This window comes from Neoarius graeffei, chromosome 4 (assembly GCF_027579695.1).
Source record: "Neoarius graeffei isolate fNeoGra1 chromosome 4, fNeoGra1.pri, whole genome shotgun sequence".
NCBI lineage: Eukaryota > Metazoa > Chordata > Actinopteri > Siluriformes > Ariidae > Neoarius > Neoarius graeffei.
The window spans coordinates 36,026,573-36,048,694 of record NC_083572.1 but is presented as its reverse complement, the minus strand read 5'-3'; the positions used below and the strand labels follow the sequence as shown (position 1 = coordinate 36,048,694).

The 22,122-nt window shown below is 39.9% G+C and overlaps 1 protein-coding gene across 1 annotated transcript; it reads left to right on the top strand.

Moving 5' to 3' along the window:
• Positions 1-14,028: 14,028 nt before the first annotated feature.
• Positions 14,029-16,194, top strand: LOC132884562 (uncharacterized). Its single transcript, XM_060918418.1, has 6 exons — positions 14,029-14,241; positions 14,324-14,452; positions 14,549-14,733; positions 14,834-14,981; positions 15,515-15,719; positions 15,890-16,194. Exons 1-6 carry the CDS (start codon positions 14,029-14,031, stop codon positions 16,192-16,194), a joined length of 1,185 nt encoding a protein of 394 aa, XP_060774401.1.
• The last annotated feature ends 5,928 nt before the right edge of the window (positions 16,195-22,122 follow it).

Sequence of the window (22,122 nt, the reverse complement as noted above, 5' to 3'; positions counted from 1 at the left end):
TTTTAATTTGGAGCCGCCTTTGGTTTGGAGCAGGTTTTGTTTTTATTTGGAGCAGCCTTTGTTTTGGTTTGGAGCTGCTTTTTTTGGTTTGGAGCAGCATTTGTTTTGGTTTGGAGCAGGTTTTGTTTTTATTTGGAGCCGCCTTTGGTTTGGAGCAGGTTTTGGTTTTTTTGGAGTAGCCTTTGTTTTGGTTTGGAGCTGCTTTTGTTTTGGTTTGGAGCAGCGTTTGTTTTGGTTTGGAGCAGGTTTTGTTTTTATTTGGAGCTGCCTTTGTTTGGAGCAGGTTTTGTTTTTATTTGGAGCAGCCTTTGTTTTGGTTTGGAGCAGCATTTGTTTTGGTTTGGAACAGCTTTTGTTTTGTATTGGAGCAGTTTTTGTTCTGCTTTGGAGCAGCCTTTGTTTTGGTTTGAAGCAGTCTTTGTTTTGGTTTGGAGCAGCCTTAGTTTTGTTTTCTAGCAGCCTTTGTTTTTGTTTGGAGCAGCCTTTGTTTTGGTTTGGAGCAGCTTTTGTTTTGGTTTGGAACAGCTTTTGTTTTGTACTGGAGCAGTTTTTGTTCTGCTTTGGAGCAGCCTTTGTTTTGGTTTGAAGCAGTCTTTGTTTTGGTTTGGAGCTGCCTTAGTTTTGTTTTCTAGCAGCCTTTGTTTTTGTTTGGAGCAGCCTTTGTTTTGGTTTGGAGCTGTCTTTGTTTTGGTTTGGAGCTGTTTTGTTTTGGTTTGGAGAAGCTTTTGTTTTGATTTGGAACAGCCTTTGTTTTTGTTTGGAGCAGCCTTTGTTTTGTCTTGGAGCAGCTTTTGTTTTGGTTTGGAGCAGCTTTTGTTTTGCTTTGGAGCATTCTTTGTTTTTGTTTGGAGCAGCTTTTGTTTTGGTTTGGAGCTGTCTTTGTTTTGGTTTGGAGCAGCTTTTGTTTTGATTTGGAACAGCCTTTGTTTTTGTTTGGAGCAGCCTTTGTTTTGTCTTGGAGCAGCTTTTGTTTTGGTTTGGAGCAGCTTTTCTTTTGCTTTGGAGCATTCTTTGTTTTTGTTTGGAGCAGCCTTTGTTTTGGTTTGGAGCTGTCTTTGTTTTGGTTTGGAGCTGTTTTGTTTTGGTTTGGAGAAGCTTTTGTTTTGATTTGGAACAGCCTTTGTTTTGGTTTGGAGCTGTCTTTGTTTTGTCTTGGAGCAGCTTTTGTTTTGGTTTGGAGCAGCTTTTGTTTTGCTTTGGAGCATTCTTTGTTTTTGTTTGGAGCAGCTTTTGTTTTGTGTTGGAGCAGCCTTTGTTTTGGATTGGAGCAGGTTTTGTTTTTCTTTGGAGCAGCTTTTGTTTTGTATTGCAGCAGCCTTTATTTTGGTTTGGAGCAGCCTTTGTTATGTTTTCGAGCAGCCTTTGTTTTGGTTTGGAGCAGCCTTTATTTTGATTTGGAGCTGCCTTTGTTTTGGTTTGGAGCAGCCTTTGTTTTGGTTTGGAGCTGTCTTTGTTTTGGTTTGGAGCTGCCTTTGTTTTGGTTTGGAGCTGCTTTTGTTTTGGTTTGGAGCTGCCTTTGTTTTGGTTTTGGAGCTGCTTTTGTTTTGGTTTGGAGCTGCCTTTGTTTTGGTTTGGAGCTGCTTTTGTTTTGGTTTGGAGCAGCGTTTGTTTTGGTTTGGAGCAGGTTTTGTTTTTATTTGGAGCCGCCTTTGGTTTGGAGCAGGTTTTGTTTTTATTTGGAGCAGCCTTTGTTTTGGTTTGGAGCTGCTTTTTTTTGGTTTGGAGCAGCATTTGTTTTGGTTTGGAGCAGGTATTGTTTTTATTTGGAGCCGCCTTTGGTTTGGAGCAGGTTTTGTTTTTATTTGGAGTAGCCTTTGTTTTGGTTTGGAGCTGCTTTTGTTTTGGTTTGGAGCTGCTTTTGTTTTGGTTTGGAGCAGCTTTTGTTTTGGTTTGGAACAGCTTTTGTTTTGTATTGGAGCAGTTTTTGTTTTGGTTTGAAGCAGTCTTTGTTTTGGTTTGGAGCTGCCTTTGTTTTGGTTTGGAGCTGCCTTAGTTTTGTTTTCTAGCTGCCTTTGTTTTGGTTTGTAGCAGCTTTTGATTTGGTTTGGAGCAGCTTTTGTTTTGCTTTGGAACAGCCCTTGTTTTGTATTGGAGCAGCTTATGTTTTGTATTGGAGCAGCTTTTGTTTTGTATTGGAGCAGCTTTTGTTTTGGTTTGGAGCAGCATTTGTTTTGGTTTGAAGCAGCTTTTGTTTTTTTTGGAGCAGCTTTTGTTTTGTCTTGGAGCAGCTTTTGTTTTGGTTTGGAGCAGCTTTTGTTTTGGTTTGGAGCAGCCTTTGTTTTGGTTTGGAGCAGCCTTTGTTTTGGATTGGAGCAGGTTTTGTTTTGGTTTGGAGCAGCTTTTGTTTTGGTTTGGAGCAGCTTTTGTTTTTGTTTGGAGCAGCTTTTGTTTTGTCTTGGAGCAGCTTTTGTTTTGGTTTGGAGCAGCTTTTCGTTTGTGTTGGAGCAGCTTTTATTTTGTTTTGGAGTAGCTTTTGTTTTGGTTTGGAACAGCTTTTGTTTTGGTTTGGAGCAGCTTTTGTTTTGGATTGGAGCAGGTTTTGTTTTGCTTTGGAACAGGTTATTTTTGCTTCGGAGCAGGTTTTGTTTTGTGTTGGACCAGCTTTTGTTTTGGTTTCGAGCAGCTTTTGTGTTGGAGCAGCTTTTGTTTTGTATTGCAGCAGCTTTTTTTTGGTTTTGGAGTAGTATTTGTTTTGTTTTGGAGCAGCTTTTTTTGGTTTGGAGCAGCCTTTGTTTTGGTTTGGAGCAGCCTTTGTTTTGGTTTGGAGCAGCCTTTGTTTTGGTTTGGAGCAGCCTTTGTTTTGATTTGGAACAGCTTTTGTTTTGTGTTGGAGCAGCTTTTTTTGCTTTGGAGCAGGTATTGTTTTTATTTGGAGCCGCCTTTGGTTTGGAGCAGGTTTTGTTTTTATTTGGAGTAGCCTTTGTTTTGGTTTGGAGCTGCTTTTGTTTTGGTTTGGAGCTGCTTTTGTTTTGGTTTGGAGCAGCTTTTGTTTTGGTTTGGAACAGCTTTTGTTTTGTATTGGAGCAGTTTTTGTTTTGGTTTGAAGCAGTCTTTGTTTTGGTTTGGAGCTGCCTTTGTTTTGGTTTGGAGCTGCCTTAGTTTTGTTTTCTAGCTGCCTTTGTTTTGGTTTGTAGCAGCTTTTGATTTGGTTTGGAGCAGCTTTTGTTTTGCTTTGGAACAGCCCTTGTTTTGGTTTGGAGCTGCTTTTGTTTTGGTTTGGAGCAGCGTTTGTTTTGGTTTGGAGCAGGTTTTGTTTTTATTTGGAGCCGCCTTTGGTTTGGAGCAGGTTTTGTTTTTATTTGGAGCAGCCTTTGTTTTGGTTTGGAGCTGCTTTTTTTTGGTTTGGAGCAGCATTTGTTTTGGTTTGGAGCAGGTATTGTTTTTATTTGGAGCCGCCTTTGGTTTGGAGCAGGTTTTGTTTTTATTTGGAGTAGCCTTTGTTTTGGTTTGGAGCTGCTTTTGTTTTGGTTTGGAGCTGCTTTTGTTTTGGTTTGGAGCTGCTTTTGTTTTGGTTTGGAACAGCTTTTGTTTTGTATTGGAGCAGTTTTTGTTTTGGTTTGAAGCAGTCTTTGTTTTGGTTTGGAGCTGCCTTTGTTTTGGTTTGGAGCTGCCTTAGTTTTGTTTTCTAGCTGCCTTTGTTTTGGTTTGTAGCAGCTTTTGATTTGGTTTGGAGCAGCTTTTGTTTTGCTTTGGAACAGCCCTTGTTTTGTATTGGAGCAGCTTATGTTTTGTATTGGAGCAGCTTTTGTTTTGTATTGGAGCAGCTTTTGTTTTGGTTTGGAGCAGCATTTGTTTTGGTTTGAAGCAGCTTTTGTTTTTTTTGGAGCAGCTTTTGTTTTGTCTTGGAGCAGCTTTTGTTTTGGTTTGGAGCAGCTTTTGTTTTGGTTTGGAGCAGCCTTTGTTTTGGTTTGGAGCAGCCTTTGTTTTGGATTGGAGCAGGTTTTGTTTTGGTTTGGAGCAGCTTTTGTTTTGGTTTGGAGCAGCTTTTGTTTTTGTTTGGAGCAGCTTTTGTTTTGTCTTGGAGCAGCTTTTGTTTTGGTTTGGAGCAGCTTTTCGTTTGTGTTGGAGCAGCTTTTATTTTGTTTTGGAGTAGCTTTTGTTTTGGTTTGGAACAGCTTTTGTTTTGGTTTGGAGCAGCTTTTGTTTTGGATTGGAGCAGGTTTTGTTTTGCTTTGGAACAGGTTATTTTTGCTTCGGAGCAGGTTTTGTTTTGTGTTGGACCAGCTTTTGTTTTGGTTTCGAGCAGCTTTTGTGTTGGAGCAGCTTTTGTTTTGTATTGCAGCAGCTTTTTTTTGGTTTTGGAGTAGTATTTGTTTTGTTTTGGAGCAGCTTTTTTTGGTTTGGAGCAGCCTTTGTTTTGGTTTGGAGCAGCCTTTGTTTTGGTTTGGAGCAGCCTTTGTTTTGGTTTGGAGCAGCCTTTGTTTTGATTTGGAACAGCTTTTGTTTTGTGTTGGAGCAGCTTTTTTTGCTTTGGCACAGCTTTTGTTTTTGTTTGAAACAGCTTTTGTTTTGTATTGGAGCAGCCTTTGTTTTGGTTTGGAGCTGCCTTTGTTTTGGTTTCGAGCAGCCTTTGTTTTGGTTTGGAGCAGCTTTTGTTTTGTATTGGAGCAGCTTTTCTTTTGGTTTGGAGCAGCTTTTGTTTTGATTTTGAACAGCCTTTGTTTTGGTTTGGAGCAGCTTTTGATTTGGTTTGTAACAGCTTTTGTTTTGCTTTGGAGCAGTCTTTGTTTTGGTTTTTAGCAGCTTTTGTTTTGTGTTGGAGCAGCTTTTGTTTTGTGTTGGAGCAGGCTTTGTTTTGGTTTGGAGCAGCTTTTGTTTTGTTTTGGAGCAGCCTTTGTTTTGGATTGGAGCAGATTTTGTTTTGCTTTGGAGCAGGTTTTGTTATGCTTTGGAGCAGCTTTTGTTTTGTGTTGGACCAGCTTTTGTTTTGGTTTGGAGCAGCTTTTGTTTTGATTTGGAACAGCTTTTATTTTGTTTTGGAGCAGCCTTTGTTTTGGTTTGGAGCTGCTTTTGTTTTGCTTTGGAGGAGCTTTTGTCTTGTCTTGGAGCAGCTTTTGTTTTCGTTTGAGCAGCTTTTCTTTTGGTTTGGGGCAGCTTTTTGTTTGGAGCAGCTTTTGTTTTGTGTTGGAGCAGCTTTTGTTTTGGTTTGGAGCATCCTTTGTTTTGATTTGGACCAGCTTTTGTTTTGGTTTGGAACACCTTTTGTTTTGCTTTGGTGCAGCCTTTGTTTTGGTTTGGAGCAGCCTTTGTTTTGGTTTGGAACAGCTTTTGTTTTGTGTTGGAGCAGCTTTTGTTTTTGCTTTGGATCAGCTTTTGTTTTTGTTTGAACCAGCTTTTGTTTTGGTTTGGAACAGCCTTTGTTTTGGTTTGGAGCAGCCTTTGTTTTGGATTGGAGCAGGTTTTGTTTTGGTTTGGAGCAGCTTTTGTTTTTGTTTGGAGCAGCTTTTGTTTTTGTTTGGAGCAGCTTTTGTTTTGTCTTGGAGCAGCTTTTGTTTTGGTTTGGAGCAGCTTTTCGTTTGTGTTGGAGCAGCTTTTATTTTGTTTTGGAGTAGCTTTTGTTTTGGTTTGGAACAGCTTTTGTTTTGGTTTGGAGCAGCTTTTGTTTTGGATTGGAGCAGGTTTTGTTTTGCTTTGGAACAGGTTATTTTTGCTTCGGAGCAGGTTTTGTTTTGTGTTGGACCTGCTTTTGTTTTGGTTTCGAGCAGCTTTTGTGTTGGAGCAGCTTTTGTTTTGTATTGCAGCAGCTTTTTTTTGGTTTTGGAGTAGTATTTGTTTTGTTTTGGAGCAGCTTTTTTTGGTTTGGAGCAGCCTTTGTTTTGGTTTGGAGCAGCCTTTGTTTTGGTTTGGAGCAGCCTTTGTTTTGGTTTGGAGCAGCCTTTGTTTTGGTTTGGAGCAGCTTTTGTTTTGTCTTGGAGCAGCTTTTGATTTGGTTTGTAACAGCTTTTGTTTTGCTTTGGAGCAGTCTTTGTTTTGGTTTTTAGCAGCTTTTGTTTTGTGTTGGAGCAGCTTTTGTTTTGTATTGGAGCAGCTTTTGTTTTGGTTTGGAGCAGCATTTATTTTGGATCAGCTTTTGTTTTGTTTTGGAGCAGCCTTTGTTTTGGATTGGAGCAGGTTTTGTTTTGCTTTGGAGCAGGTTTTGTTATGCTTTGGAGCAGCTTTTGTTTTGTGTTGGACCAGCTTTTGTTTTGGTTTGGAGCAGCTTTTGTTTTGATTTGGAACAGCTTTTATTTTGTTTTGGAGCAGCTTTTGTTTTGGTTTGGAGCTGCTTTTGTTTTGCTTTGGAGGAGCTTTTGTCTTGCCTTGGAGCAGCTTTTGTTTTGGTTTGTAGCAGCTTTTCTTTTGGTTTGGAGCAGCTTTTGTTTTGTGTTGGAGCAGCTTTTGTTTTGGTTTGGAGCAGCCTTTGTTTTGATTTGGAGCAGCTTTTGTTTTGGTTTGGAGCAGCCTTTGTTTTGATTTTGAGCAGCTTTTGTTTTGGTTTGGAGCATCCTTTGTTTTTATTTGGAGCAGCCTTTGTTTTGGTTTGGAGCTGTCTTTGTTTTGTCTTGGAGCAGCCTTTGTTTTGGATTTTAGCAGGTTTTGTTTTGGTTTGGAGCAGCTTTTCTTTTGATTTGGAACAGCCTTTGTTTTGTGTTGGAGCAGCTTTTGTTTTGGTTCTCAACAGCTTTTGTTTTTTCTTGGAGCAGCTTTTGTTTTGTGTTGGAGCAGCTTTTGTTTTGGTTTGGAGTAGCTTTTGTTTTTTGTAGGAGCAGCCTTTGTTTTGCTTTGAAGCAGCTTTTGTTTTGGTTTTGAGCAGCCTTTCTTTTGGTTTGGAGCAGCTTTTGTTTTGCTTTGGAGCAGCCTTTGTTTTGATTTGGAGCAGCTTTTGTTTTGGTTTGGAGTAGCTTTTTTTTTGTTTTGGAGCAGCCTTTGTTTTGGTTTGGAGCAGATTTTGTTTGGATTTGGAGCAGCCTTTGTTTTGGAGCAGCTTTTGTTTTGGTTTGGAACAGTCTTTCTTTTGGTTTGGAACAGTCTTTGTTTTGGATTGGAGTAGGTTTTTTGTTTTTGGAGCAGCTTTTGCTTTGGAGCAGGTTTTGTTTTGCTTTGGAGCAGGCTTTGTTTTGCCTTGGAGCAGCTTTTGCTTTGTATTGGAGCAGTTTTTGTTTGGATTAGCAGCAGCTTTTTTTGGATTTGGAGCAGCTTTAATTTTGGTTTGGAACCACCTCAGTTTTGATTTGGAGCATCTTTTTTTTTATTTGGAGCAGCTTTTGTTTTGATTTGGAGCAGGTTTTGTTGGGGTTGTAGAAGGTTTTGTGTTGGAGCAGCTTTTTTTGTGTTGGAGCACCTTTTGTTTTGGTTTGGAGCAGCACTTGTTTTGTATTGGAGCAGCTTATATTTTGGTTTGGAGCAGCTTTTGTTTTGATTTGGAGCAGCTTTTGTTTTGTGTTGGAGCAGCTTTTGTTTTTTGTTGGAGCAGCTTTTTTTTTTGTTGGAGCAGCTTTTGTTTTGGTTTGTAGCAGCTTTTGTTTTGTCTTTGAGCAGCTTTTGTTTTGTCTTTGAGCAGCTTTTGTTTTGCTTTGGAGCAGCTTTTGTTTTGATTTGGAACAGCCTTTGTTTTGGTTTGGAGCAGCTATTGTTTTGATTTGGAGCAGCTTTTGTTTTGGTTTGGAAGAGCTTTTGCTTTGTTTTGGAGGAGCTTTTGTTTTGGAGCAGACTTTGTTTTGGTTTGGAGCTGCCTTTGTTTTGGTTTGGAGCAGCTTTTGTTTTGGTTTAGATCAACCTTTGTTTTGGTTTGGAGCCTCTTTTTTTTGGTTTGGAGCGGCCTTAGTTTTGTTTTTGAGCAGCTTTTGTTTGGATTTGGAGCAGCTTTTGTTTGGATTTGCAGCAGCTTTAATTTTGGTTTGGAGCAGCTTTTTTATTTGTAGCAGCCTTTGTTTTGATTTGGAGCAGGTTTTGTTGTGGGTTGGAGAAGGTTTTGGTTTGATTTGGAGCAGTTTTGTTGTGGTTTGGAACAGCTTTTGTTTTGATTTGGAGCATTTTTTGTTTTGCTTTGGAGCAGACTTTGTTTTGGTTTGGAGCATCTTTTGTTTTGTTTTGGAGCATCTTTTGTTTTGGTTTGGAGCAGCCTTTGTTTTGGTTTGGAGCAGCTTTTGTTTTGGTTTGGAGCAGTTTTTGTTTTTGTTTGGAGCGATGTTTGTTTTGATTTGGAGCAGCTTTTGTTTTGGTTTGTTGCAGCTTTTGTTTTGGTTTGGAGCGACTTTTGTTTTTAGAGCAGGTTTTGTTTTGGTTTGGAGCAGTTTCATTGTGGTTTGGAACAGCCTTTGTTAACCCCGCCGACAGTAGTCAGAGGGGTTATTATTTTCATTAACCTCGCCGACAGTAGTCGGAGGGGTTATTATTTTCACCTGCGTCAGTCTGTGTGTGTGTGTATCTGTCTGTCTGTCTTTCTGTGTGTCTGCAAGATATCTCAAGACCCAATGGATCGATTTGGACCAAATTTTGTACATGTGTTGCCAATCACCCAGGAAGGAAACCATTAAATTTTGGAGGTCAAAGGTCAAGGTCATGGCAGAACTTCGAAATTTTCGCCCAATGTATTTTAATAGGGAAAAGGCGGGGTTTGCACTCGTTAGAGTGTCCCTGTCTAGTTTTGATTTGGAGCAGCTTTTGTTTTGGTTGGGAGCCACCTTTTTTATTTGGAGCAGCTTTTGTTTTGCTTTGGAGTAGACTTTGTTTTGGTTTGGAGCATCTTTTGTTTTGGTTTGGAGCAGCTTTTGTTTTGGTTTGGAGCAGCTTTTGTTTTTGTTTGGAGCAGCCTTTGTTTTTGTTTGGAGCAGCCTTTGTTTTTGTTTGGAGCAGCTTTTGTTTTGGTTTGGAGCAGCTTTTGTTTTGGATTGAAGCGACCTTTGTTTTTAGAGCAGCTTTTGCTTTGATTTGGAGCAGCCTTTGTTTTGGATTGGAGCAGCCTTTGTTTTGGATTGGAGCAGCCTTTGTTTTGGATTTGGAGCAGCTTTTGTTTGGATTTGGAGCTGTTTTAATTTTGGTTTGGTGCCACCTCATTATTGATTTGGAGCAGCTTTTACTTTGGCTTAGAGCCAACTTAGTTTTGATTTGCAGCAGCTTTTTTTTTTGAAGCGGCTTTTGTTTTGATTTGGAGCAGGTTTTGTTGTGGGTTGAAGAAGGTTTTGAGTTGGTTTGGAGCGAATTTTGTTTTGTTGTAGAGCAGTTTTTGTTTTGATTTGGAGCAGTTTCGTTATGGCTTGGAACAGCCTTTGTTTGTTTTGGATTGGAGTAGGTTTTGTTTTGCTTTGGAGCAGCTTTTGATTTGGAACAGCTTTTTTTGGTTTGAAGCAGCTTTTTTTTATTTGGAGCAGGTTTTGTTGTGGGTTGGGGAAGGTTTTGGTTTGGAGTGACCTTTGTTTTATTTTAGAGCAGCTTTTTTTATTTGGAGTAGTTTTGTTGTGGTTTGGAGCAGCCTTTTTTTGATTTGGAGCAGCTTTTGTTTTGGTTTGGAGCTGCCTTTCTTTTGGTTTGCAGCATGTTTTTTTTTGGTTTGGAGCAGCTTTTGTTTAGGTTTGGAGCAGGTTTTATTTTGGTTTGGAGCATCTTTTGTTTGGATTTGGAGCAGCTTTTTTTGGATTTGGAGCAGCTTTTTTTGGATTTGGAGCAGCTTTTGTTTGGATTTGGAGCAGCTTTACGTAATTTTGGCTTGGAGCCACCTCATTATTGATTTTCAGCAGCTTTAAATTTGGTTTAGAGCCAACTTAGTTTTGATTTGTAGCAGCTTTTTTTATTTGAAGCAGCTTTTGTTTTGATTTGGAGCAGGTTTTGTTGTGGGTTGGAGAACGTTTTGGTTTGGAGCGACCTTTGTTTTATTTTAGAGCAGCTTTTGTTTTGATTTGGAGCAGTTTTTTTGTGGTTTGGGACAGCCTTTTTTGATTTGGTGCAGCTTTTGTTTTGGTTTGGAGTTGCCTTTGTTTTGGTTTGCAGCATCTTTTGTTTTGGTTTGGTGCAGCTTTTGTTTAGTTTTAGAGCAGCTTTTGTTTTTGTTTGGAGCAGGTTTTGGTTTGGAGCAGCCTTTATTTTGGTTTGGAGCAGCTTTTGTTTTGTCTTGGAGCAGCTTTTGTTTTATCTTGGAGCAGCCTTTGGTTTGGAGCAGCTTTTGTTTTGGTTTGGAGCAGCTTTTGTTTTGCTTTTGCGCATCCTTTGGTTTGGAGCAGCCTTTGTTTTAGTTTGGCCCATCTTTTGTTTTGTATTGGAGCAGCTTTTGTTTTGTATTGGAGCAGTTTGTTATTTTTTGGAGCAGCTTTTTTCGGTTTGGAGCCGCCTTTGTTTAGGTTATGAGCAGCCTTTCTTTTGGTTTGGACCAGCTTTTGTTTTGTCTTGGAACAGCTTTTGTTTTTTCTTGGAGCAGCTTTTGTTTTATTTTGGAGCAGCGTTTTGTTTGGAGCAGCTTTTGTTTTGGTTTGGAGCAGCTTTTGTTTTGCTTTTGAGCATCCTTTGGTTTGGAGCAGCCTTTGTTTTATTTCTGCCCATCTTTTGTTTTGTATTGGAGCAGTCTTTGTTTTTTCTTGGAGCGGCTTTTGTTTTGATTTGGAGCAGACTTTGTTTTGGTTTGGAGCAGCTTTTTTTTTTTGGTTTGAAGCAACCTTGGTTTTGGTTTGAACCAGCTGTTGGATCCGTGTACTTTTTCGTTCATTCATTATTCTATTTTGGAAGTCACATGAGAAATGAAAAAGGACTTGTTTATGAATTTTTACACTTGTGTATGACTTGTGAAATGGAATCCAGAGCCATGTTTTGATGTATTTTTAGTTTTTGAAAATGAGTCATTGAACAGCAGAAAAAGGAAAAAAGCAATTTTGAAAAATGCTGTTCTAAATTGCGTTTTAGTTTATTTAGAACTTAGGTTTTGGGTGACCTGGAAGCCTAAGCTTGTGGGCGGGTTGGGAGCGTTATGGTTTGTTTATTCTCATCCGCATGACATGCCGTCTTTGGAAGCATATTCCAGCTTAATTTCGTTTTGGGCTTTTGAAGAGCATGTACTGTATAGCATCCATGATCCATGAACTCGTTGGAGGTTGATCTATCGTCGTCGTCGTGTGTTGTAAGTGAGACATGAGTGAGCGCGAGCCAGGCGGTGTAATTAACAGGTGTTCTGATAAACTGTCCTACACGTCAAAGCGTCCTACAAAGCCCCACTGCGCATGTGCAGAGCACAAAACGTAATTTCTTGGCATTTGAACAGATTTTTGTCCTACATCAGCTGTGCTATAAACGGTGCAGATTAACGGCGTGCATTCAATCTTTACTACTTAATCTAACATAATGCTGATTTCTAACTATTGCGTGAGTCTTGCAATACATCTGAAATATCTCCCTGAAATATCGCTGTGTGTGTGTGAGCCTGGTGCGCTGTGTGCGTGTGTGTATGTGCGTGTTTGCCATTTGAGACATCCAAAATGTAATCAGTTTTTGTAATCAGTTTTGTAAGATTTGGTGCAAATCCGTAAACCTGTTCAAAACAAATAGTTGGCCATCTTGAAGTGTTCCAATAATATGAAATCATTCAAAATTAGTTGTGGAAGTTTGTTTTCTGCGTGCTGTTGCATCGCCAGACAAGGAGAACGGCTGGATGAATAGGAGAAAGGTAAAACTCAGTTATTTAACTCGAGTGGAGGTGGAGAAAATGAGTTTAATTCCAGAAATGGTAGACTGACACTTTAAGTGGAATGTTATGCTTCTCTGAGTTGGATGTGTTAAATGAAAGTAAGCTTTAAAAAAAGTTATTGACTGAATGAAAACTGTATTGATGCTCCAATATTTGTTATGCCGTTTTATGTCTTGCAATAAAAATAACATAACATTTAATTACGTTACATTGAGACATTAATTGTTCAAGTTGCTGATACTTGCAAACTATAAGTAAGGTGTAGATTCTGCAAGTAAACCTTACAATCAGGAATTAGGTACCCATTACACAGCTGAAAGTAAGAGAAACCCATTTAACACCAGTAAACACAACTTTGCTCCAAGTAACCTTTACTAGCTGGTATGAAGTAAACATTACTAGTTGGTTTTAAGCAACCTCAACATTCTAGTTCCAAGTAAGGATAACAAATATTTTAAGTGGAGATTTCTTTTAAACGTAATGTAAAGATAACTTGAAAGAGAAAAAGTTATATTACTTCATTTATTTGAGGCAATGAGTTTCCACCTTTTTTCAAGTAAGCTTAACTTATTCTTTTTTACAGTGAGTGTACTATATTCTGGTGGGGTCATTTGAATTGTCAAAACTTCCTACATTCATATGTTAATGTAAAGGCATATTCTGATGGTCATTGAGTTGTCAGAAAGTCCTGCATTCATATATTAAAGTAAAAGAATATTCTGACGAGGTCGTTTGAACTGTCAGAACGTCCTACACTCCTATTTTAATGTAGAAGCATATGTCAGAACACCCTACATTCATATATTGTAAAAACATATTCCGATGGTCATTTGAATAGTCAGAACGTCCTACTTACTGTAGAAGCATATTCTGACGTGGTCATATGAGTTGTCAGAATGTCCTGCGGCGTCATTTGAATTGTAAGAACGTCCTACACTCATATTTTAATGTAGAAGTATATTCTGAAGGGGTCTTTTGAATTGTCAGAACATCCTACATTCATTTATTAATGTAGAAGCATATTCTGATGGGGTCATACTGTATGAGTTGTGAGAACGTCCTGCGGTGTCATTTGAATTGTAATAACGTCCTACACTCATTTTAATAGAGCAAATGGTACTTGTGAATAGCGACAAAAAAAACTATTAATTCTACATATTCTGACAGGGTCAATTGAAGAGTCAGAGTGTCCTAGATTCATATGAATGTAAAAGCATGTTCTGATGGAGTCGTTTGAATTGTCAGAACGTCCTACGTTCATACGAATTCTGACAGGGCTGGTGGACGTTGTATCAATGTAGAAGCATGTTCTCTGCAGAGGGAAAAAACGCGAACTATGATTAAAAGTTAAAGTTGAATTACACTGTAGGATTTTCTGCAATGTAGGACTGCTCGACAGACATGTCTGACATCTCCTCCTACCGTAGGACGCTTCGCGGATGTAGGACCATTTATCAGAACACCAGGTGAAATATAGGATCAGTCAAATGAAATTCAATAAAGGAATAAATGAATATTACAAAATAAAAAAACGATCAGAAATGTTGTCCACTTTTCTAATAGTACTATTTGATGATGGCAATACATTTCGAAAACAAAATATAGCCATTTCTGCTTGTATTGTTTTAAATAAAACACCAAGCTGCACCCTTTTTTAAATTTCATCTTTCGTTCCAAAATAGAATAATGAATGAACGAAAAAGTACACGGACCCTGTTGTGTTGGTTTGGAGCAGCCTTTGTTTTGGCTTCAATCAGCCTTTGTTTTGGTTTGGAGCAGCATTTGCTTTGTATTGGAGCAGGTTTTGTTTTGCATTGGAGCAGGATTTTTGTTTGGAGCCGCCTTTGTTTTGGTTTGAACCAGCTGTTGTTTTGGTTTGGAGCAGCCTTTGTTTTAGTTCAGACCATCTTTTGTTTTGGTTTGGAGCAGCATTTGTTATGTATTGGAGCAGCTTTTGTTTTGTATTGGAGCAGGTTTTTTTGTTTGGAGCCGCCTTTTGTTTTGGTTTGGACCAGCTTTTGTTTTGTATCAGAGCAGCTTTGGTTTTGGTTTGGAGCAGCATTTGTTTTTGTTTGTAGAAGCTTTTGGTCCGTGTATGATTTGTTCATTTGCATTTCAATTAAGAACTAAAAAACCATAAAATGAAAAAATGACTTATGTCATCGTTTGTTTTTCAAAGGTGAACAAAGAACGAATAACGACTTATTTTTTGAACATTTTATTTCATGCTGAGGTCAAAAATTAAACCTGTTAAAAAACGATCTACACTAGTTTTGATTTTATTATTTAATCTGTCTGTTTTCTGTGGACCGGAAGTTATTTCTTTGTTTACTCCAAGCGCATGGACACGCATCCAAGCTAGCCAAGCGCGCGTATTCACCATGGCTGCATTGGAGAACCATGCAGACCCTATTAAAGAGTTGTTTGAATCAGGCAAGACTCATGCTGAAATTTCAAACGCGCTGCAACAAATGGGAGCTGAAAGATGCTCAAAAATGAGTGTCCGACGTTTTTGCAGCACTCACAACCTGAAGCGTAAAAGGCACGTTACGGACACGGAGTTGGAGAGGGCTGTAATCGGGTCGATATGGGAGGTAAGCTATTTTATACGTTTAAAATGCTACATGCCATCTGCCTGTCTTTCAAAAGTAATAAAGTAAATATTTTTATTATCAGACGGGCCCATCATATGGTCGAAAATTTATGACCGGGTACCTGGCTACACAGGGAGTGCGCGCAGCAGAGTGTCGAGTCGGTGACACATTGAGGGAAGTTCATCGGCCGTACCATGAATTACAACGACAGGTAAGTAGGCCAGATTTTTTTTAAAATCGTCACCCGTTCTAGTATTTTATGTTTGTCAGCTGTCTAGCATGTTAACAAAAGCTCATATTTTTGTAGGGTGCTCGAAATATAAATCTAGTACCATACCACGCTGCATACATGGGCCATAAATTACATATGGACCAGAACGAGAAATTGGTCATGATTCATGTTTTGGCCATCGATGGATTCAGCAGTAAAGTTGTCGCTCATTGCAGCATGCCCATCAAAAACAACCTTGTGATCTATGAGGAAGTTTACAGGTGAGTATAGAACCCCCCCACCACCACCACCACTCAGGGTATTACCAATAGGCCCACATTTTACATTAACCCTGTACGTGTTAACTGTATTTACATCCAGATCTGCAGTGGTCAATCATGGAATGTGGGATCAAGTCCGGGTTGATCATGGCAGGGAATTCTACCTGAGCCTTTACATGCAGGAGAAGCTGTCGGGACACCGACACAATCGTAGCAGGCCACCATACCTCCAGACCACATCTACACTGGTGGGTTTTTCACAGATAAACTGGGCTTCCACTAAGCAAACAAACAAAAGGATATGCAATACACAGCACCAGGGTGGGGAAAATAAAACAAGTGAAAGATGGGGCAAAGATTAGGCATAGTACTCCATAATAGGCAACTGGAGATCTTTTTGGAGCTTGAAGTTATTTTACCTTTCATCTAAAAAGGGCTTCTTCAGTTCTGGCCTGAAGATGGGAAGACCAGATTTGTCTCTGTACTGGGGGTCTATTAACTGTGGACCACACCCCTCATGTGACAGTGGGTGAAATGAATCACCTATTAACATAATTGGCATAGTCAGTGTGTGAGATTAGGGTTGAAATTGTCATAATCACATAATACTAAGGGTGTTAGCTGCTTTGATGAGCATCTAAACTTTCTGGGGTGGGATCTCAAGGCAGAATACCTTAGACCTGTATAAGTGCAAGTCGAGCCCTCTAAAAATGACACACTGATAGAGATATTTGTAGATTTAATGAGTAATTAACTAGAAACTTGTTTTTGTGGTCAACAGAATCATAGAGTGGAAAGGTTGTGGTCAGAAGTGAACGTTTGGGTGAATTTCCCATTAAAAGGTGCTCTTACACACCTCATGGACCAAGAGCTAATCAATATGGAGGACAACTTAACAAAGTTCTGCACCTCCAGCCTTACTTGTCAATTGGCTGAAGTCGGGTTAGGCAGAATGGTTCAAGCATGGAATGCACATCGAATCCCAGGTATACTAAAGTGCATTGTTTACAAATGGTGAAGTATTAATTCAGCCAGTGAAGAGCAGCATTTCCAGTATCCCTGCTGATCTCATTGACCGAAATATTAATAGACTGCCTTACATAAATAAAAAAACAGCGTGCTACCTCCTTTTAATCATTTGCCCCATTAATTGTAGGTCATGGGATACCCAATGAACTAGCAGCAGATGGATGTCCAGTGAAAATCTCTGAGAGGCTACTTCCTAGTGCCCCTGTTGCAGCAGCCATGTATGAAGAAGAGTTGGGATCATCAATTACGTGGACATTTGTCTTTGGAATGGACCCCTTTTCATCCGTGTCAGACAGATGTAGTGCAGAGGATGTGTTTGCAGACCGGTACCCAGACATCTCAGTACTATTCAATAATGTAGTGAACAACAACCACACTAGTTTTTGTGATGCATTGCTCTACCTTGTTAATGTTACGCAAAGGCACATCTGAGTAAGGAAAAATTACTACATTCTGTGCTGTGTCTGGCTCTTCTCTCTGCATGAATAGAATATGTATGTATACTTGATTAAAGTAAATAGTTTTGCCTTAAACTGATTTGTAATGTGCATTTTGAAATACAATCTCTAATATGAAATCTTTCACACCATTCAAACTTTTGCCATGATTTTATAAAAAAAGTGAAATTATAGAACACAGAATTATTAGAACAACAACAACACTTGAGTAACACTGGAGTAAAGCAAAATAAAAAAAATAAAAAAATAATTATTAGAACAGCAACAACATTTGAGTAACACTTGAGTAACACTGGAGTAAAGCAAAATTAAAAAAAATTAAAAAAAAATTATGAAGCTGGCGAAAAAAGGCCCTGTATTAAAAAAAAGTTACTTCACCCTTATACAGTTTACATGGCCAGCAGGAGTAAAACAAACAGGAGTCAAACAAACCCATTCTACTAAAACCCATTCTACTAAAAACTACATATACCGGTAACTGGTGGGCACAAAGAATTTACTTCACCTTGGGACTCAATGGGATTCCCTTAAAAAATTGCCCAATGCTGCTAGAGCATCTGTCAGCCCAGTTAGCCGATGTGGGCTAAAATCCTCCTCCCTGCATTTTGGGCAGATAGAGGACGTCCTCATCCATTCCTCGGTGCACCTTCTGCAGCCAATGATGCTGTCGCAGCATGTAGACACATATGGTTCATTCAGTGTGTCTGGAAATAAATGAAAACAATTTCCATAAATAAAATACTTTCTAATCACTTTCTAAACTGGTTAGGCACCCTTTAAAAATAAATGTATAAAATCTTACTTATGCAAATAACACAGGCGAAGGCATGTCTGACAGCGTCTGCTTGGTCCACAGTGAGGGACACCGTTGTCCTTTGGTCACAGCCCGCCAACCGGACCAGCCCCTCAATCTTAGCAGACACCTGCCCCAGACCTTCTGACACAAGCACCAACTCTTCTATTTTCTCCAACACCTGTTCAAGGCCAGTGTCATCCCGTCGACTGAAAATCAGAAAGAGCATACAAAATACTTTTATCTAGTCAACAACTTTACTGGCCCTATCCAAAGTAACTGAAGATATTCTTTCACTTTTTGAAAATATTGGTCTAAAAGCTGTGTGTATTTTCAATTATTGTGGGCGAGCATTATATGTCTGTCTGCATATAGTATATATGTTGTGCGTGTGTTCTCCATATCTGGACTATAAAAGTCTGTAAAAGTTATATGCACTGGGTTGCAAAAAATTAGTTGCAGTGGATATCACTCCAAAATGAAGTTTTTATCAGGGACAATAATGATACATATTTGTCATTGGTATGTCATTTTTACACTGAGCTGCATGTTGGCCACTGACAACGTATTTCCAGATACAAAAACTCAAAATATGCGTCTCAGAGAGACAACCCAAAGATGCGATGGGGAAAAAGCAAGTTCAGTTTCAGCACCTTAGCCTGCGCCTTTTGGGGGCCTGCAGCACTCTAAAGTCCTCCTCCTTCACTGCAAAGATTTTCCTTGCATTCTGTTTCCAGAATCCCGATCCTGTGGAAAAGGTACTTCATCACTGCATTAGTACGGCAAGTGTTTTAATGGATGTGATGTAGGATGGTTTCTTAAGAATCTAAAATATTAAATACAAAAGTGATATACTGAATGAGATATTCGACTGTACCTCTGGTTGCCTCAGAGTCGATGATTTTATTTCCCTGTCCATCTGTTAAAACAAATGTATCTTCCTGGCGGAGGGCATCATGGACTTTTGAGAGAATGCCCTCCACAGAGTACTCAAACTCAGAAAACTGGACTGTGAGCGTCTGTTTGCTGTCTAGCTTCCCATTCACCAGCTCTGCAATGAAGATGCTCCTAAAATGCGATGTGAAAGCAACCCTTTATTAATTTCACATTCTTAACCCGTTAATTTCACATAACCCCCATCCCACACACGCCCACACCAGCCAGTTGGGTTGGCCCCTTGAACGACCCCCCCCCAGCAAGCCACATGGGTCTTGTTCTTGTTCACACCAATCATCACCTTACATCACCTAACTCCATCTTAATGCAGCCCTTAGTCATAAGCACTATGCCCCCCAAAACCAAGAACAAAGTTAATTTAATCACCTCTGAAAAGCCTTTGCAGGGGTAGCTCAGGCAGTGACAGAGGTCCTCAGACTTGACAGAGAGCCAGCGGCGGCAGTTGCTGGTGGGCGGTTAAATGAGAACCTGGCGTATTGTTGCGCTGGCTGTTCCTCATGGCTGTCCCCACAGACTTCATAATGCCCTCCATTCTCTAAAGCTGTGGTGCTGAAGTGGCCATCATCTTCAGGGAACAGGGCTAGATTATTATCATCTGTCAGGTACAGGGTGTCCTCAACCACCTATTTAAATAAGAGCGCAATGTGTCACTTGTTACTCCCAACACTGTAAATTAATGGACTACCCAGGGATGTCAAACTCAGGCCTGGGGGCCAAATCTGGCCCGTGGGGTCATTTCAAATGTGTATTAGAGTTGGTCCACATACACCATAAACATATAGTAACATGACTTGAACATGAAATTTGGTGTGTCATAGGAATATAAGTGGGCCCAGGCCAGTGTAACATATCCCGCTCATACAACAGAATATGTGCAGGCCCATTTGAGCTACCATATGAGTGTTTGTGAAATTTGCCTTTAAGTGTGCATGCACAATGTTAGCCCATTTTAAAAAATAAATAAATATTGAGTTCGGCCCGTGACTTCATCCCAGATTTTAATTTTGGCCCCCTGTGAATTTGAGTTTGACATCCCTGGACGGTGTTCTGATAAATGGTCCTACATAGTCAAAGCATCCTACAGTAGGATGGAATGTCAGACATGTCTGTCGAGCGATCCTACATTGCAGGGAATCCTATAGCAATATAGCAATAGATTTGTATAGCACATTATCAAACATAAATGCCATTCAATGTGCTTGAGAGGAAAGAAACAGAAAAGAGAAGAAAAAGAAGAAAAAAGAAGAAAAGAAATACTATGGAAAATAAGGCTGTTGATAAGTAACCCTAACCAAAGGCAGATGAAAATAAAGATGTTTTTAATTTCTTTTTAAAACATGACACTGTTGGGGCAGTTCTAATTTCAAAAGGAAGCTGGTTCCAACATTTGGCAGCATAATGGCTAAATGCCATTTCACCTTGTCTGGATTTTACCCTAGGCACAACCAGTCCTACAGTGATTCAACTTTAATTTTTAGTCATAGTTCGCGGTTTGATGGAGTCTGTGTTTGAATGTTTGACCCGGTGTGTAATTATTTGCATCTCCTTGTGATCTTGATGTTTGCAAAATCCGATGCTAGTCAAAGTCCGCTAGCATAAATAGCTAACCAGCGAGCGGAATGCTAAGCTCAGCTTAGCTTAAAATGCTAATGTTAGCATGTATGATTTGTTTTGAGCCACATGGCATTTCTCCTTTTGGAAATGTTGACACGTTATTTGTTCTGTATACATATGTAAAAAATCAGCATTATGTTAGATTATGTAGTAAAGACTGAATGTACGCCATTAATCTTAAAGCACACTACTCCTGTGCTATTTGTCCATGCACTGCATACCACACACTGCCTATGCAGAGATCAGTGTACCAAAACCTGGGCGTGATCGCACGTAGCACGTTTTTGGCTAGTTTTCTATCCATATAGGGAAACTACATATTTCATGACAACTATGCTATACATGTATGCACTGACACAACAACCTCCCAACTGTGTGAAATATAAGACCATTCGCCTGCAAGCTGATTCACTTTTGTAACAATTTGCTAGTTGGCAAATCTATATTACACCGACTATGCTAAACCAAACTGAGGTTTGTGCCACATTAGGACAATGGATAGGTCGGCTAGAAAAATCTTCGGCTCACTGATCTAACTCTAGTAACTGTGGGGAGAGACTCACTAATTTCACATGGGGGTGGCATACTCTTTTAAGGAAATTGTAACAGATAACCCTGAACTATAGTGCGGAGAACCGCTAACTAGTAAAGTAGCCCGTGGCTACCGCATGGGTCACAGGCTGCTTACACTAGACATATCACACGAATATGACACATGATATTTACATTACCTGAAAGATTCTGGCCACTTTGTTAAGCCACATGGTCTCCTCTTTCATTAGGACACGTTTATTTCCTCGTCTGAGGACGTATGTATGGCTCTCCATTGCTGGCTGCTTCTTGCACGATGAGTTGGTGTTCCACAGACAGCACTGTAATCAACTTCTGGATCGTGGATGGCACGTTATATTAAAAAAAACAAAAACAAACAAAATAAAACTGAGCCAAGACCGTTTTTTAAATATTTCATTTTTAAAAAACTAGTATTACATGAAATGTCCGAAAATCAACTCGTTATTAGTTTTTTGTTCACCTTTGAAAAACAAACGATGAGATAACAAGTCATTTTTTCATTTTATGGTTTTTTAGTTCTTAATTGAAATGCAAATGAATGATGAGATAAGTCATTTTTTCATTTTATGGTTTTTTAGTTCTTAATTGAAATGCAAATGAACGAATCATACACGGACAGCTTTTGTTTTGGTTTGGAGCAGCTTTTGTTTTCGTCTGGAGCAGCTTTTGTTTTGGTTTAGAGCAGCTTTTGTTTTGGTTTGGAGCAGCATTTGTTTTTGCTTGGAGCAGCTTTTGTTTTGGTTTGGAGCAGCTTTTGTTTTGATTTGGAGCAGCTTCTTGGCAAGGCAGTGTCCTTGAAGCACGCCCAGGACCCTGTACTACGAAGCAGGTTTTCTGGCTTACCAGGGTAACTTCAAGAGTAACTTGATCATGTGCAGCGTAACTTCCCGATTAACCCATACTACGAAAGTTGGCTATGTTCAAACCGAGGTATGCTGCCATGGCAACTTACGCTGCATCTCAAACCTGCTCGTCTCAGGTTATGTTCTTGGTTAACCCGAGGTTTCCGATTAACCACACCCTTTTTAAACACCACCTCTCCACTGACATTTCCTCTAGAGACAATGCCAGCGTACCTGGATGACCGGTGCGATATCGGAGCGGAGATTAGAGATGGGATTTATGGCTCTTTGATGGGATCCGCATCTTTGTGATCCGTTCTTTGAAAAGAGCCGTTCAAAAGACTGGCTCATTTGGCTCTTTTTAAATATTTATTCAGTTTTAAGAAGACAGCGTCTAAAGAAGCCAGATCCCTCTGCTTAGACAGTGACATCAATATTTCTGGACATACCTTTTATATAAAGCAACCTAGACTTACATTATTGTAACCCCTAAATGCTCATAAATAACCATTAAAAAACAATGAGGGCTTCAATGAATGTCCATGCAGAATGGTTTTTGTGTAAAAAAAAAGAACCCACGCATCAGAACGCTGCAAAGTGGCATTGACTCTGGAATGCTTCATCATGTCTCAACGAGTATTTGCCGGCCAACATTCAGACACATTTGCTTATTAACTCTCAAAGCGTGACTGTGCAGTCCTCTGTTTGTGGAAAACATGCAAAGAAGCAGCTTGCCGCCAACGAAAGACAAGCACGCAGGCGCCCGTGTCCTTGAAGCACGCCCAGGTTTGCACAAACCGATGCTATTCAACTGCATGCAACGCGAGCGGAAAGCAGAAGGAGTGGCCCTCGGTCACCTCCTTGGCAAGGCAGTGACAGGCAACCGATCCGTTGCTGCTGTTTCCTCCCGGGTGCCTCGCCACGCTCTCTGGCTTTCATCAGAGAAACGAAGCGTTAAAGGGTGTGCGTTGGCCAGGAATCGAGCCCGGGTCAACTGTTTGGAAGGCAGCTATGCTAGCCACTATACCACCAACGCTGCGTGCCTGGCCTGGGGACAAATGCCTAAGTGCCATTGCTTCTGAATTTGAGGCCCAGGCAACAGCTGATCAACCCAAGCACTGAG

Bases quoted from the DNA above. Each gene is read 5' to 3' on its own strand.
- LOC132884562 (XM_060918418.1), top strand. From the start codon at position 14,029: ATGGCTGCATTGGAGAACCATGCAGACCCTATTAAAGAGTTGTTTGAA. The intron at 14,242-14,323 runs GTAAGCTATTTT...TTTTATTATCAG, and splicing joins TAATCGGGTCGATATGGGAG to ACGGGCCCATCATATGGTCG. The intron at 15,720-15,889 runs GTATACTAAAGT...CATTAATTGTAG, and splicing joins GAATGCACATCGAATCCCAG to GTCATGGGATACCCAATGAA.